Source organism: Pteronotus mesoamericanus, unplaced genomic scaffold (genome assembly GCF_021234165.1).
Source record: "Pteronotus mesoamericanus isolate MK-2021 breed Mesoamerican mustached bat unplaced genomic scaffold, CSHL_Meso_final scaffold_83, whole genome shotgun sequence".
NCBI classification, from domain to species: Eukaryota; Metazoa; Chordata; class Mammalia; order Chiroptera; family Mormoopidae; genus Pteronotus; species Pteronotus mesoamericanus.
The window spans coordinates 1,731,663-1,744,978 of NW_026555328.1; the positions used below are offsets into that span (position 1 = coordinate 1,731,663).

General features: G+C 41.4%; 1 protein-coding gene across 1 annotated transcript; it reads left to right on the forward strand.

Annotated features, from left to right (window-relative positions):
* The first annotated feature begins 5,651 nt into the window (after positions 1–5,651).
* Positions 5,652–6,641, forward strand: LOC129062679 (olfactory receptor 5A2). Its single transcript, XM_054563706.1, has one exon. The coding sequence runs from the start codon at positions 5,652–5,654 to the stop codon at positions 6,639–6,641; it is 990 nt and encodes a 329-aa protein (XP_054419681.1).
* Positions 6,642–13,316: the final 6,675 nt, after the last annotated feature.

Below are 13,316 nucleotides of genomic sequence, written 5' to 3' on the forward strand. Positions count from 1 at the left end.
TATTACCCTTATTTAAACTTAACAATTTTCAAAATGCTCGGTAGGTTGCCTGTCATTCTCATCTCATTTCTTTCCCAGAATTGAACTGCACAATAGTATTGAATTCAGGTAATTGCAGAGCACATGGTACACAGCTTGGAGTGTGCAAGAATATAATGTGTTTGAGGATGATCGATTATTATTACAATGCTGGGTCTCCTGTGGATTTTAGCCCTGGAATGTCACCTCTTCAAACTGATCCTACAATGTAGGCACAGTTCCAGCAGGTGGCAGCACGATTTCATAGCTAGGCAACTGTGGGGCTAACTGCTCCTTAGCACAGTTACCTCAGTTGGAATCCTGCTGAGTTCCTCTACCTTAGCTCTTTGGTTTAAGAGTGAAAAACTGAGAGTGAGAGAGAGATCAAGGGCCTAATCTCCCACAGCAGTGTGGGAAATGGATCTCAGGCTCTATGACTTCTCATTTAGTACCTTCTTCTTTCCTATAAACATATTTCAAAGACCTGTTAGACCTGTAAATGTACTTTTACATGGTACCTTATCTTGGTTTGGAATGCCTGGTGAAAAGACATTGGATCTACATCGGGTTGACACTTATCCTCATCGCCATGGCAAGAAATACAAACTGAAATTACTTTTCAAACTCCACTTTGAGAATAAAGATTGTATTTTATTGCTAAGCATCTCTCGAATTTTTCCTGGGTTTGGCTTTGAAACAATGAAAATAAAGGCATTAAAATATGCTAAAATATTAAACAAATATGGAAGCAAGTTCATCTTTTGGGAGAAGCTGTCAGTGAACAGAATCTAAAATAAGATGAAATTTGAGTTGAATCCCAAAGAAATCTCTCCTAGACATTTGTAATTGTATAGGGAGTTTATTTGCTTTTATGTGCTATTCGCTTGCACACTGTTTTCATGTTGACTCAACTGCTTTAAATACTTATATTTAATCATATTTGAAATTTATTATTTTAAAGCAAGGGTACGGTGAGATTATGGTCATGTTGAGGATAACTTAATACAACAACTTTTGCCCTCACTCCCAAATTTCCAGTAGAATGGGTCAACAGGTACATTGACTATCTGCACTCTTCATTTCCCTGTCCTTTGTGGACATTGTTAATTTATAATTTGTTCTTTATTCTTGAGCTTTTCAACCTTATATTATAGATCATCCTTATCACTAGAATCCAAGAGGGCATGATAGATGAAATATCTTGCCAACACTTTGATTAATCTTCTCTAATCCTAAGAAAATGTACAGATCACCATTAAAGGCATACCTTCTCAATTATTCTGGACCTTAATTCGGTCTCCAGACTCTGCTAGGTTGCTGGGCTTGAGTCTCCCAGCCTGGGGACCTGCTGAGCCAGTCTGTCTCCAGTCCCGGCTAAGATTGCTTCTCTGGATGAAGAAGTCCCTGTCCTCCTCCTGTTCTCCATCTGTTGTGGGGAGCATGTATCCCTTGTTCTCTCAAGGCGCTTACTTGACAAGCTTCTTTTCCTAAATTCAGCCTGTTACCTTGTGTGTCAAGGGTCTAGGTAATTGCATCCCTTCACATAGGAGCTCTATCTGTCATTTGATTCATTTTTATTTTCAGACCGAGGATTGCTAACTTGACTTCCATGACACAGATTAATTCCTTTTTGTAAACTTTATTCTTACAGAAGAGCTTTTGGGAACAGGAAATTAAGGTGTCAGAATGTCCGACTTTCAGAGCTTGAGGAGTCCTTGGAGAGTTGGCCCAATGTGCTCAGGCCCTGTGTAGCGGGGCGGGGGGTCAGCTGAGCTGCCCAAGTGTCAAGCTCAGGTCCTGTCAGGACCCAAAATAGGAAAGAGTAAAGGAGCTGTTTTTATCGCAATGAAAATTAGTCACAATAAAAAGGAAGGAAAGGATTTTGGCCATGATCCTAGCCCCAGAGTTAATGATGTTACTAGTTATCATTTACTGAGTGAATGGCACTGTGGTACAGCCTTCCTACTGACACCTTATTTCATGATTACAATAACCCTTTGGAGGCAGATATGACTGTGATTATACCCATTTTACAAGTGAGGAAATTGAAGCTTTGGAAATTTAAAAAATGCACGTTTTTATGGATAAAATGGCAGAGCCAGCATTTGAACCCAACTCTCGCATTTTAAACACTGTATCTTAGTACGAGGATTAGTCTATCTGTGGGAGGTTTGACTCCCAACGAAGGGTCTCACCCGGCGGGAGGCTGCCCACCAAAGCAAAGGAGATCTTCCTGGACTCAGAGCACAGAGAGCTCCAAGGAGGCTAAGGGAGGGGGTTGTGAGCAGCAGCCTGGCGGCGGGTACTTGGTCCCTTCCCCATCTCCCCGGAGAACAATTAGCACTTAGACACTTGGCTCTCGTGATGGCCGGGCCCTTCGTTTGGACCCAGGGGTGAGTGACAGGGCAGTCGGGAGGAGGAAGACTGTGGCCATTCCTGCCCATTAATATAATGAACTCCCAGAGGCCATTCTGAAGACTCGGTAATAAAAGAGCAAGGATTCTGAAAGGAGGTATTACTATGTGCGCGAGGTCAAAATGTAACAAATTGACCCAGAAACCAGGCATAGAGCAGCGCAAAAGGCAGGTGAACTGAACTGTGCAAAAGAGGTTATTGGAATAAAGGGACCGATCATTCCTCTCCTGTGCTGTGAGATCTCAGGACTCTTCTGCCTGAAGGAATTCAGTAAGTCCCAGCTTCTTCCTCCCACCTCATTCATCCAACGAAGGAGAATGATAAAGTTACAGCCTATTTCACGTTTTACCTGCAAGAGGGGCAGAGTAACTCTACCCACCCCCAGGGAGGATTAAATGAATCAACATAAATCAAGTCCTCAGAACAGTGCCTGGTACTCAAAAGCCATAAATAAGTGGTTACGATTCTATCATACATTACCTTATCTATCATTATAATTGAGCACCCATTATAACCCAAACACTCTGCTAAGCTCTGTGAATAAGGAACAAGTTTATTTATTCCACAAATGTCTACTGTAACTATGTTCCAGGCACCGTGCTAGGGACGCAGGACTGATGAATAAACAGAAGAGACAAAAACTCCCTTTGAGTGGCTCGCATTCTGGTGGGGAAGATTTCATTAAGATCGGAAACACCAACTCATGTTATTTCCCCGTTGGTAGGATTAATGGGTTAATGCCACAGAGAAGAGTCGTTTCAGCTCTCCTTGGTTTTGGCTGCATTGTCGGTGGTGATTGTGAGGAGATTTAACATTTTTAAAAAACACAAAGTTAGAGGCAGTATTTATTTTAACAGCTTTATTGATACATTTTTATCATATAGAAATTGTACACATGTGAGTTGAACAAGTTGATGTTTTTATACATATGTGTACGCTGTGAAGAGATCATCACAATAATCCATCGCCTCTGCTTAGTCGCTCTCGTGTGCAGTGTGTGTGTGGTGTGTGTGTGGTAAGAAGATTTAGTGAAGATCTATCCTCTTCAAAAACCTCAAGTATACAGTGCAGTACTATTATCTATTGTCACCCTGTTCTTCATTAGATCTCCAATACATTTATTCTGAATAACTGAACATTTGTATCCTTTGGCCAGTATCTCTCTATTCCTCTAACCCACTCTCAGCCCTTGGTAACCACCATTCTGCGCTCTACTTTTGTGAACTTGACTCTTTTCATTTATTTATTTATTTATTTATTTATTCATTTATTTATTTATTTATTTATTTTAGATTCCACATATAAGTGAGATCATGCAGAACTTGTCTCTCTGCATCTGGCCTATTTCACAAGGCACATTGTCCTCCAGGCTCATTCATTTTGTTGTAAATGACAAGATTTCCTTCTTTTCAAAGTCTATATTCTAGCCTTCCTTCCTCTCTCTCTCTTTCTCTCATATTTTCTTCATCTCTTCATCTATCGATGGACATTTAGGTTGTTTTCTTATCTTGGCTATTGTGTGTAATGCTGCAATAAACATGAGTGTGCTTTGAAATACTAGTTTCAGATCCTTGGGGTATTTGCCCAGAAGTGGGATTGCTGGATTATTTGGTACTTTTATTTTTAATTTTTTGAGGAACCTCCATACTGTTTTCCATGACAGCTATACCAATTTACGTGCCCACCAACAGTTCACAAGGGTTTTCTTTTCTCTACATGTTTGCCAATGTTTGTCTTTTGTCTTTCAAACTCTAACCATCCTGAAAGGTGTGAAGTGCTATCTCACGGTTTGGACTTGCAGTTCTCAGATGGCTGGTGATCTTGAGCACCTCTTTGTGTAGAAGAGTTTCTAATATGATGAGTGACAGAGAAGTACAATCAGATCATTGCAATGGGCTGCAACATGCACAAGCAATCAAATTCCACAAAATGAGAAAATACCGGTGACTTTATTTTACCATTGAGTTTTCCCAGGGCACGTCTGCTTTTTCATAACCGCTTATACTTTCCCATTTTGATCTTACATCATCCGTACCAGCCTGGCTCTTTTAATGTAAAATGTGTCTAGGCTTATCTCATGTGTTCAAAGTAATAATCTGGTTTGGCCTGATGATACCAAAGTTGTCTCTTGCCTATTTTATCTGTTTAATTTTAATTTTTAAAAATGTTACTGCATTTCCCGAGGTGATGTTGGTTAATGAAATTATGTGGTTTTCAGGCGTTCAATTCCATAATACAACATCTGTACATTGTACTGTATGTTCACTACCCCAAGATCTCTTGCCTGTTTCTAAATATCATTCTAAAGTATGTAATGAACTCTCTCCAGTTTTTCTTGCTCAGGAAACACTTATTTCTGCTTGTCCTAAACCCCCATGGCTGACCCAGTTTCAGTCAACTTGGGTGTTGCTGCTCTCCTCCGCGCATGGAGGTATGTTCATAGCCCTTGTATCCCCTAATGGTGCCGACGGGCTTGGCTTACATTTTGATCTTTTTGATTCAGTGAGTTGTCATATAATTAGAAAAAAAAGTCTAGTTCTAAGCATGCATATATATGTGTGTGTGTGTGTGTGTGTGTGTATATGTATATATGTGTGTATATATATTCCTCTTAGTTTTAGTACGTAAAAGAAAGGATTGTTTTGATTATGAGTTGGAATCCTCCATCAAAATGGAGTGTGTAAAGTATTATAGGTTTTTGTACTGAGCTCTTCTTTTATATTCTCATGCTAAAGATCAATAAATAAATTCCTAACTTTATTATTAGTCTGAGTTTATATCTTCAAGTCAGAAAGTCTTAAAAGCCATAAGAAACCCAAGTCCAAAGGAACTCTGAGACTCATCTGATTCAACCCTTTCATTTTTCAGCTGAGGAAAAGAGGATCCAAAGATGTGAAGTGACTTTTCCACAGTCCCAGAAAGGTAGCAATGGAGCTGTGGATAAAACTCGGATTCCTGACTCCCGGTCACTCTCCACTCTAGTAGACTGATTCTCCTCTGGTCAACGAGACATGTAATATACAGGTTTTAAACAGTGCCGTGAGATTATCATGGACTGACTTTCTCTGAGAAGACTTTGCCTAGCAGGTGGCTGGCACAATAGTCAGTCTGGTGTTACCTGTTCATATAATCTTCCAGGAAATATCCGTGCATATAGTAAGACACAAAATCTAACTGATCGCAGGCTTGCTTCTTTCCTTTATGCAGGAAGCAGGTCTATGGCTATAGGAAAGAACAACACAACTGTGACAAAATTTATCCTCTTAGGATTTTCGGATCATCCCCAAATGAAGGTTTTCCTTTTTGTGTTATTTCTTGGGATTTACGTCCTGACCCTAGCCTGGAACCTGAGCCTCATCGCCCTCATCAGGATGGATTCCCACCTCCACACGCCCATGTACTTCTTCCTCACTCACCTGTCCTTCCTAGACATCTGCTACGTGTCTTCCACAGTCCCCAGGATGCTGTCTGACATCATCACAGGACAGCAAACCATTTCCTTTGTTGGCTGTGCCACACAGTACTTTGTCTTCTGCGGAATGGGGCTGACGGAATGCTTTCTTCTGGCAGCCATGGCGTACGACCGGTATGCTGCCATCTGCAGCCCCTTGCTCTACACGGCCCTCATGTCCTATACACTCTGTTTAAAGATTGTGGTGGGGGCCTATGTGGGCGGATTCCTTAGTTCTTTCATTGTAACATACGGTGTCTATCATAATGATTTCTGTGGACCCAACTTGATCAACCACTTCTTCTGTGACCTTCCTCCAGTCCTGGTTCTGTCATGCTCTGGTACCTTCACCAGCCAGGTGGTGAACTTCAGTGTGAGTGTTGTTGTTGGAGTGATGTCCGTCCTTTTGGTCCTCATCTCTTACACTAACATTGTTGCTGCTGTCCTGAAGGTCAGCGATGTGAAAGGTAGGAGCAAGGCCTTCAGCACCTGTGCCTCTCACCTGACTTCTGTGACCCTCTTCTATGGCTCTGGTCTCTTCATGTACATGCGACCCAGTTCCAGCTACTCCCCAAACCAGGATAAGTTGGTGTCCATAATCTATACTCTGGTGATCCCTATGTTCAATCCCATCATCTACAGTTTTAGGAATAAGGAGATTAAAAATGCCCTGAGGAAAACTGTGGAAAGGGGTCACATGCTTTTTCACAGGATTCACCTTTTTGACCCTGAGCTCATGATTACAATAAAGTTATGAGCTGGATCAATTGTGCAGACTTCTGTGTGGTTTTGGAGTAGTTCATCTCCCCAATGATTTTTGCAGGCCAGACTTTTTCCAATATCCCCCTGACCAGTTTACCTATTGGTTATTGGAAAACAGTTTGGCCATCTTTGCTTTCTAGGACAAACAGAATTGCATAGATTGAGATGATAAATGTTTACTTTACCACAGAACTTTACCTTGACAAAGACTAAATAATGTAAACATTAAAATAGAGTTTGTGTTTGTAGGAGGGAAACATCAAAAAATAATGTTAGTTCAGCAGTTTCAGTGGCAAACCTTAAGGCAGGATAGGGATATTTAGCATGATAACCTGATACTTTTTCTAAAACAGCTGCTTCCCCTCTCATGAAGTTCTAATATGCTTCCTGTGGGGCACATGAGCAGACACATGTCCGTCGTGGAGACTCATGACTATTATGAGTCTGGTAACTCAAGGGGTATATAGTATAGTATTGACTCTTTAGATGTATTAAGGCAGAGCAGAGGTGGAAAATTTCTGACTAAGGCTTTAATGACCAAACAAATAGGACAACCTCTTGGCTCATTCAATCAACTGTATAAAGAGTGGTCTCTGCAGTGACTTGAACATACCAGGGAATCAGCGTTTCAGTTCAAGTTTCAGCATTCTAACCAGCATCAACATTTTCTTAGGGAGCTAGAGAAGGGGATCACACGTTCACTTGGGGTGAAAGAGTCTGTTTTTACCAGTTTTGTGATAAGTTGTAGAACTTTGTCAAGGAATTTAAGGGAGTGATTTTTTCCCCTCTACTTTTTCTGAGAACTTGCATGTCTTTAAACCATCAGTAAAAATCTGGAATACATTTATTCAGCTGTGACCTCTCTTGGGTAGGCCGAAAAGAAGCGAGTAAATAGGTGTCTGCCTGTATGTCCTTGGGCACGCTGTTTGGGCTCTGCATGCCTTAGTTCTTCATCTGTAAAATAGGAATATATGAGCTCATTGTGAAGAATTAGATGTCAGTATATGTAAACACTGAGAATAGTGTTTTGTGTATAACAAATGGTAAAGAATTAATATTATTATTATTTTTACTTTTATTTAATGATTTGTCACCATCTGAGCCAAAGAAATAGAAAATATTTCCTGTGTTTGGTAGAGAAGGTGATCTTTGTAATGGCTTTGATGCATTGGAAACTGGATGTGTGGACTATAGAGAAGAATGGTTACAAATTTGTTGTGTTCTTAAATCATCATATCTGTGATTATTAATCTCATTGATGCCATTTTGCAGGCATGTGGACTTATGCAAGTTACAAGTTCCATTTTCCTCACCTGCAAAGAGAGAATAAATATTGCATCTACCTCATAGAAATCACACAACTACGTGACAATATGTGTGGAAAGGGCTTAGCCTATTGTCTGGTATTAGTCAATTTTGTATAAATCCAGAGAAATCCAGATTAATGTGCTCAAGAGAGACAAATCAAGTAGCTTTGGACTGTCTACTCAAATCGGGACATAACAGTCTCCGTAAAAGGTATCCCTGTACCTCTTACCTGTGCTACTTCCTTTGCACATAGGAAGCAGTCCTTAGGGAAATAGAAAGAACTCAAGTTCAAAGGAAGTGGCCTCACAGGGAAATGCTACCATTTTGCCAACTCTATCAGCTACCTGGACAGCTTGTTCTTTGCCTTATAGCCATTTTTGCTTTACTTGTTTTTATTGGTTCTCCAGTTCACTGAACTCCTATCTTTCAATTTACCTTCGGTAAGTTAATTTTAAATTCTCCTACTGCCACAAGTCATTGGAAGAAAACAAAACAAATAAAATCAGCTGTCCCTGATGCATTATAATCTCCATTTTTTTGATGCACAAAGATTCTGAATATAAGGCCTTTATAAAAATCTCACTTGTTTGGTAATATATATGTTTGCTAGTAATGGTTTTTTTCTCTTTGCTTTGAGAAGATATCAGACACTTTTGCAGTTTGCCCAACTATCCATCAGAAAGTAACACTCATTCATTAATAATCACTAAATTTAATGCATATGCTGGGGACTGGTCATGAGGCTTGAATAAATAAAAAATTATGTGGGGTTTACAGTAAGCCACAGGTTAAATAGAACTGCCCAAATAAGTGCATTTATTATGAGGCGAGGCACACAAACAGATACACACTAAGCAGAATATCTGGCACTGAATGAATCAGGTATTCTATAGTTGTTTGAAGCAGGACAGGATAGGGCTGTCTCCAGGCGGGGCTAGCTAACTGGAGATGAATTCACTTTAGTGAAAGTACCACAGTCCAGGGCGTGGTGCTCATCTTTGCAGCCTCTGAAAATCTTCTCCCGATGGGCTGAAGTTTACCAAGCTCACAGAGCTAGCTCCCCATGCCAGGATGCCATTTTTAGTTTTCAGTGGGGAACACAACTGCCGAGCTCGAGCCTGTGGCACAGTTCTCTGTCTTGCTGAGGAAACCTCATGGAAGACAAACTGTGACTGCAAGTCTGTTTGGAGAGACAGGAATCAAAGCAAAGTGGATAATGTGGACCAGCGCCTGACATGGCCAGCTCTGGGGGCCACGCAGGTTGAGGGCCTGGGCCAGGGAACCCCCAGGGTTTTCCTCCCCAGTCCCTCATTATCTTCTAAATGACCGTCTTCCCCTCTAGTCATTGATTATTTGCATTGCACTCATTGGCTGATTTTCCTTCCTTTGGTCTAAAACATATTTTGCCTCTAAATGCCTCTGTTACACATTCTGTTTATCTATTATGGTCTTTTTAGAAACCTTGCTATTGTGTGTATGTACCACCTATGTTCCCCTAATTTTTTGGTTAGGTACATACGGTCATACACACACTCGCTCACATACTCATGAATTAGTGACTGGTACAGTACATGGGCTCTGATGAGATTTTCAGCTTTTCCCCGAAGATGAATAGTTCCATGATTTTTAGTCTTACACCTAGACAAACCTAGCGCTTGCGTATTCTGTGATCATGCACACAGAGGAGGAAACACTCGTGTTTCACTTTCTTGTACATAGAGTGGACTTGGATCTTCCTGATCTACTGTTGAGCAGGAAGAGGCTGTCCGTTTGGCATGTAAGGAGATAGGTCACGTATTCCCACTTTCTCCCATCAACTTGATCTCCTATGGCCTCCCCTGATCATCTAAATAACTGGGGCAGGTAAACCAATGGTTTGTGTGTGTGATCTGTGTTATTTTATTCCATCCTTACTCTTCCCTTCTACTCATATGCTGACAACCTACGTATGATACTGTTTACGGATCTGGCAGAGATGAAATCCCCTTCTTACCTACCAGTAAAGAGATTGCCATAGCAGGCTCTTGCGATCATGGTTTGGGCCAGTTATAAACCGGGTGTGGCAGCATATCTCCGGGTTGGCATGGCTGGCACTGTCTCATGGGACGACAGACAAACCACACACTTTGGTACAACCACACTCTAGAAAGAAAGAGGTGTCTGGGACCCAGGGAGATCTTAAGGAAGACCAGAGGTTTCACCTCTCTCTCAAAACAAATATGTTCTGAATTAGAACCACAATATCAAATTAAACTTAAATGTCAACATAACTAGAAAAACTGCTATATGTTAAGTATCACATTGATGTTGTATCGCATATTCTTGTCTAAAAAACCTATTTTTTTTAATGTCAAGTGAGTCTGGGTTGTTTTCATTTAACAAATCCTTAAGGAGCAAAATTGATCCACATGGACCCGAGGGAGGAAGACCCTATATCAGACGTACACTGAACTCATAATTCATTTTCTAACAACTATAAGCTAAGGAAGTTTGCTGAAAGAGAGACTCTCAGTCTTTAACTTGACCCTCAGTCTAGAATACAGTTGGAAATAAGACTCCATCTGAACTGAGATGCAGCTGGGAGGTGTCCTTAAACCTAATCAAGAACAGGCGGGTTTTGAGAACCTGCATCTTAACTCAACAAACGGTCTAGTAAACATCCACTTCAACTTCCTTTAGCTGTCACAGCCTTCTCTGAGGCTTGAGAGCCTAAGAACTTACCAGCCTGGAAGAAGGGAATGGCTAGACATGTGGGGAAGAAAGTATTAGGTAAAAAATTAGATATTATTTTAAAAATTATTATGTATTAACTGTTCTATACAGCTAAGTCAACATTTTAGAAAAGAGTTGATTGGGCATAAAACAAGGGACTGAAGACAAGTTGGAAGCATGAGCACACCTGATTTTTTAAAAAGAGATTTTCTTTATTTTATTTTTAGAGAGAGGGGAAGGGGAGGAGAAAGGGAGAGAAACGTCAATGTGTGGTTGCCTGTCATGTGCCCCCTACTGGGGACCTGGCCTGCAACCCAGGCATGTGCCCTGTCTGGGAACCGAGTTGGCAACCCCTCGGTTTACAGGCTGGTGCTCAGTCCACTGAACCACACCAGCCAGGGCTGATTTTTTAATATCACAATGCAGTGTTCAGCCTTCTCCTTCGACTGAAGAGGCCTCTTCTATCTCCTTGAAGATGTCCTTTCCATGTAGTGACTAGTGCAAGAAAAGCCAGACCCGGGGGATCAAAGGCTTAGTCTTTTTTGGTGTTGGACTACAAAACAAAAATTGCTTCTCTTTTTGCATATCTGGGGAAAGAAGATAGCAAAGTGGGGTGGAAGGAGGCCGAAGGAGGCAGAAGGAGACACACTTGTTTTGGAAAGATTGAATATAGTATTTACTTTTTTCAGAGTTTCCTACACACTTTGCCAGTTCTACCTGTTTCCTCCTTTTCTGTGCCCTTCCTCATGCAATCATTTTCTCCTCTCATCCTCTCTCTCCCACTCCTGTAATCCTGTATTCCAAGGAGTTGGAGGCATGGGAAAGAAGAGAGATATTTGTGTTTCTTCTTCCCTACCCTCAATCTCTCTAAGGTCCTACTGAATATGATCCATCCATGGAGTCCCACCTAAAAGTAAAAAAACAAAACAAAACACAAAACACAAACAAAAACAATAACAAGAAAAAACTGGTCCAAAGTAAGGAGGTAGAGTTGACTCCCTCTACTGCAGAGGGTGTGACTGAGCATTGTGGAGGTTTGCTGCTTTCCGGTGTTATTCATAGCCAGGGCTCTCTGATGACTGTTCCTGTGCTTGGGTGACGTTAATTATGTTTAGTAACATGGTTGGAAGGTTGCTATCCCTATACCAGCCCCATGATTGTTACAGGGTGGAAGGAGGTTTCCTTGATATCAAAACGTCTCAAAAGGTCAACAGCAAAAAGGGACCTGTTGGAGCCTAAGTCAGGACCAAGTGACTGAATCGGTCTGTCTCTGCCACCCAGGAAGGAGGTTATGTGCAGCTCGCATGGCTTTGGTTACTCCTCCTTTGTTGTGGGTTGTGCTTCCGAGTCCTCTCTTAAATGTGGCAGGGACAACTCATGGCATTTAAGGCCCTCTTCTCCCACAGCTAGGTCATATGTGAAGGATGCGGAGTGAGTCAGGCATTACTAGAGAAAGACCATGTCATGCTCATTCCAGAGCACTAATGGAGTGGGGTGCCTTCAAGGACCCAAAGTGGCATATCTGTTGGCCATTTCTGAACACCTTGGTGTGCCCCAAATAAAAGGAGTTGGGTCACAGGAGAAGAAAACTTCTCGGAACTCAGGTGTGTCCTTAAGGGCTCTGCTCTAAGGAACGTCAAGTCCAGGAAGATCCAGGAGGAATTTTGAAGATTTGTAAATATTGTAGTTTTTATCATTGCCCTTGAAGCCAAAGTTTTTAGGGGGCTGTCAGCTGATTGAACCTGAGGAGCAAACCTGTTGAAGGATGACCTAAGAATGCAGGCTGCATCAATACACTTCAGCATTAAGTGGGTGCTGGAGACCTCTGACTCATTTGATTAGTGTTTAAAGTGTGAGAACACATACCCGGGAGAAGAGTTGTGGGTTTTTCTTGAGGGGCCTATACTATCTGATTTGTTTCAATTAAAAAGTCAAATCTGAGCAGCCTACAGAAGCCTGCGGAAGGCCTTGTTCTTGAATCGAGTGGGTCCAATTCAGTTTTAGTTAACATGTCGGGTTCTAGAGGAAGTGAGAAACCGCCAGCCAAGAGTGAATAAATATTTGGTCCCTCGAGAGTAACCCTATCTGTATCATTCTTGATTAGCAAAGCTCTTCAGTTTTCTTTCCTGGTGTACAAATATGTTGAACTTTATAATAAAGTCCAGTAAGTAAATGTTAGGAAGAGCTGTTGATGAAATCTCAAAGGGGCTACTTTTCTTTTTTCTAAATTATATTTTATCGATTATGCTATTACAGTTGTTCCAATTTATCCCCCTTATCCACCTCTACCTCGCAACCCCCATGCCCTCAGGCAATCCTCACACCATTGTACATGTCCATAGGTCATGCCTATAAGCTCTTTAGCTACTCCATTTCCTATACTGTACTTTACATCCATGTGGCTATTCTGTAACTACCTACTTGTTTTTCTTAGTCTCTTTATCTCTTCACCCATTCCCCCACACTCCGCTCCCATTTGGCGATCTTTTTCTTAAATAACTCCCTTTACAAAGATGCAAGGAAAATAAGACCAGCAACAGTGAAAGGAAAAGAAATCAACAGAGACAAGAGGGAAGGAGGGAGGCGGGGGCGGGGAAAAGGAAGGAAAGGGGAAAGTCAAGGAACATATAGCAAGGACTCATGGACAAAA

Coding starts and splice junctions, on each gene's coding strand:
- LOC129062679 (XM_054563706.1), top strand. CDS start 5,652: ATGGCTATAGGAAAGAACAACACAACTGTGACAAAATTTATCCTCTTA.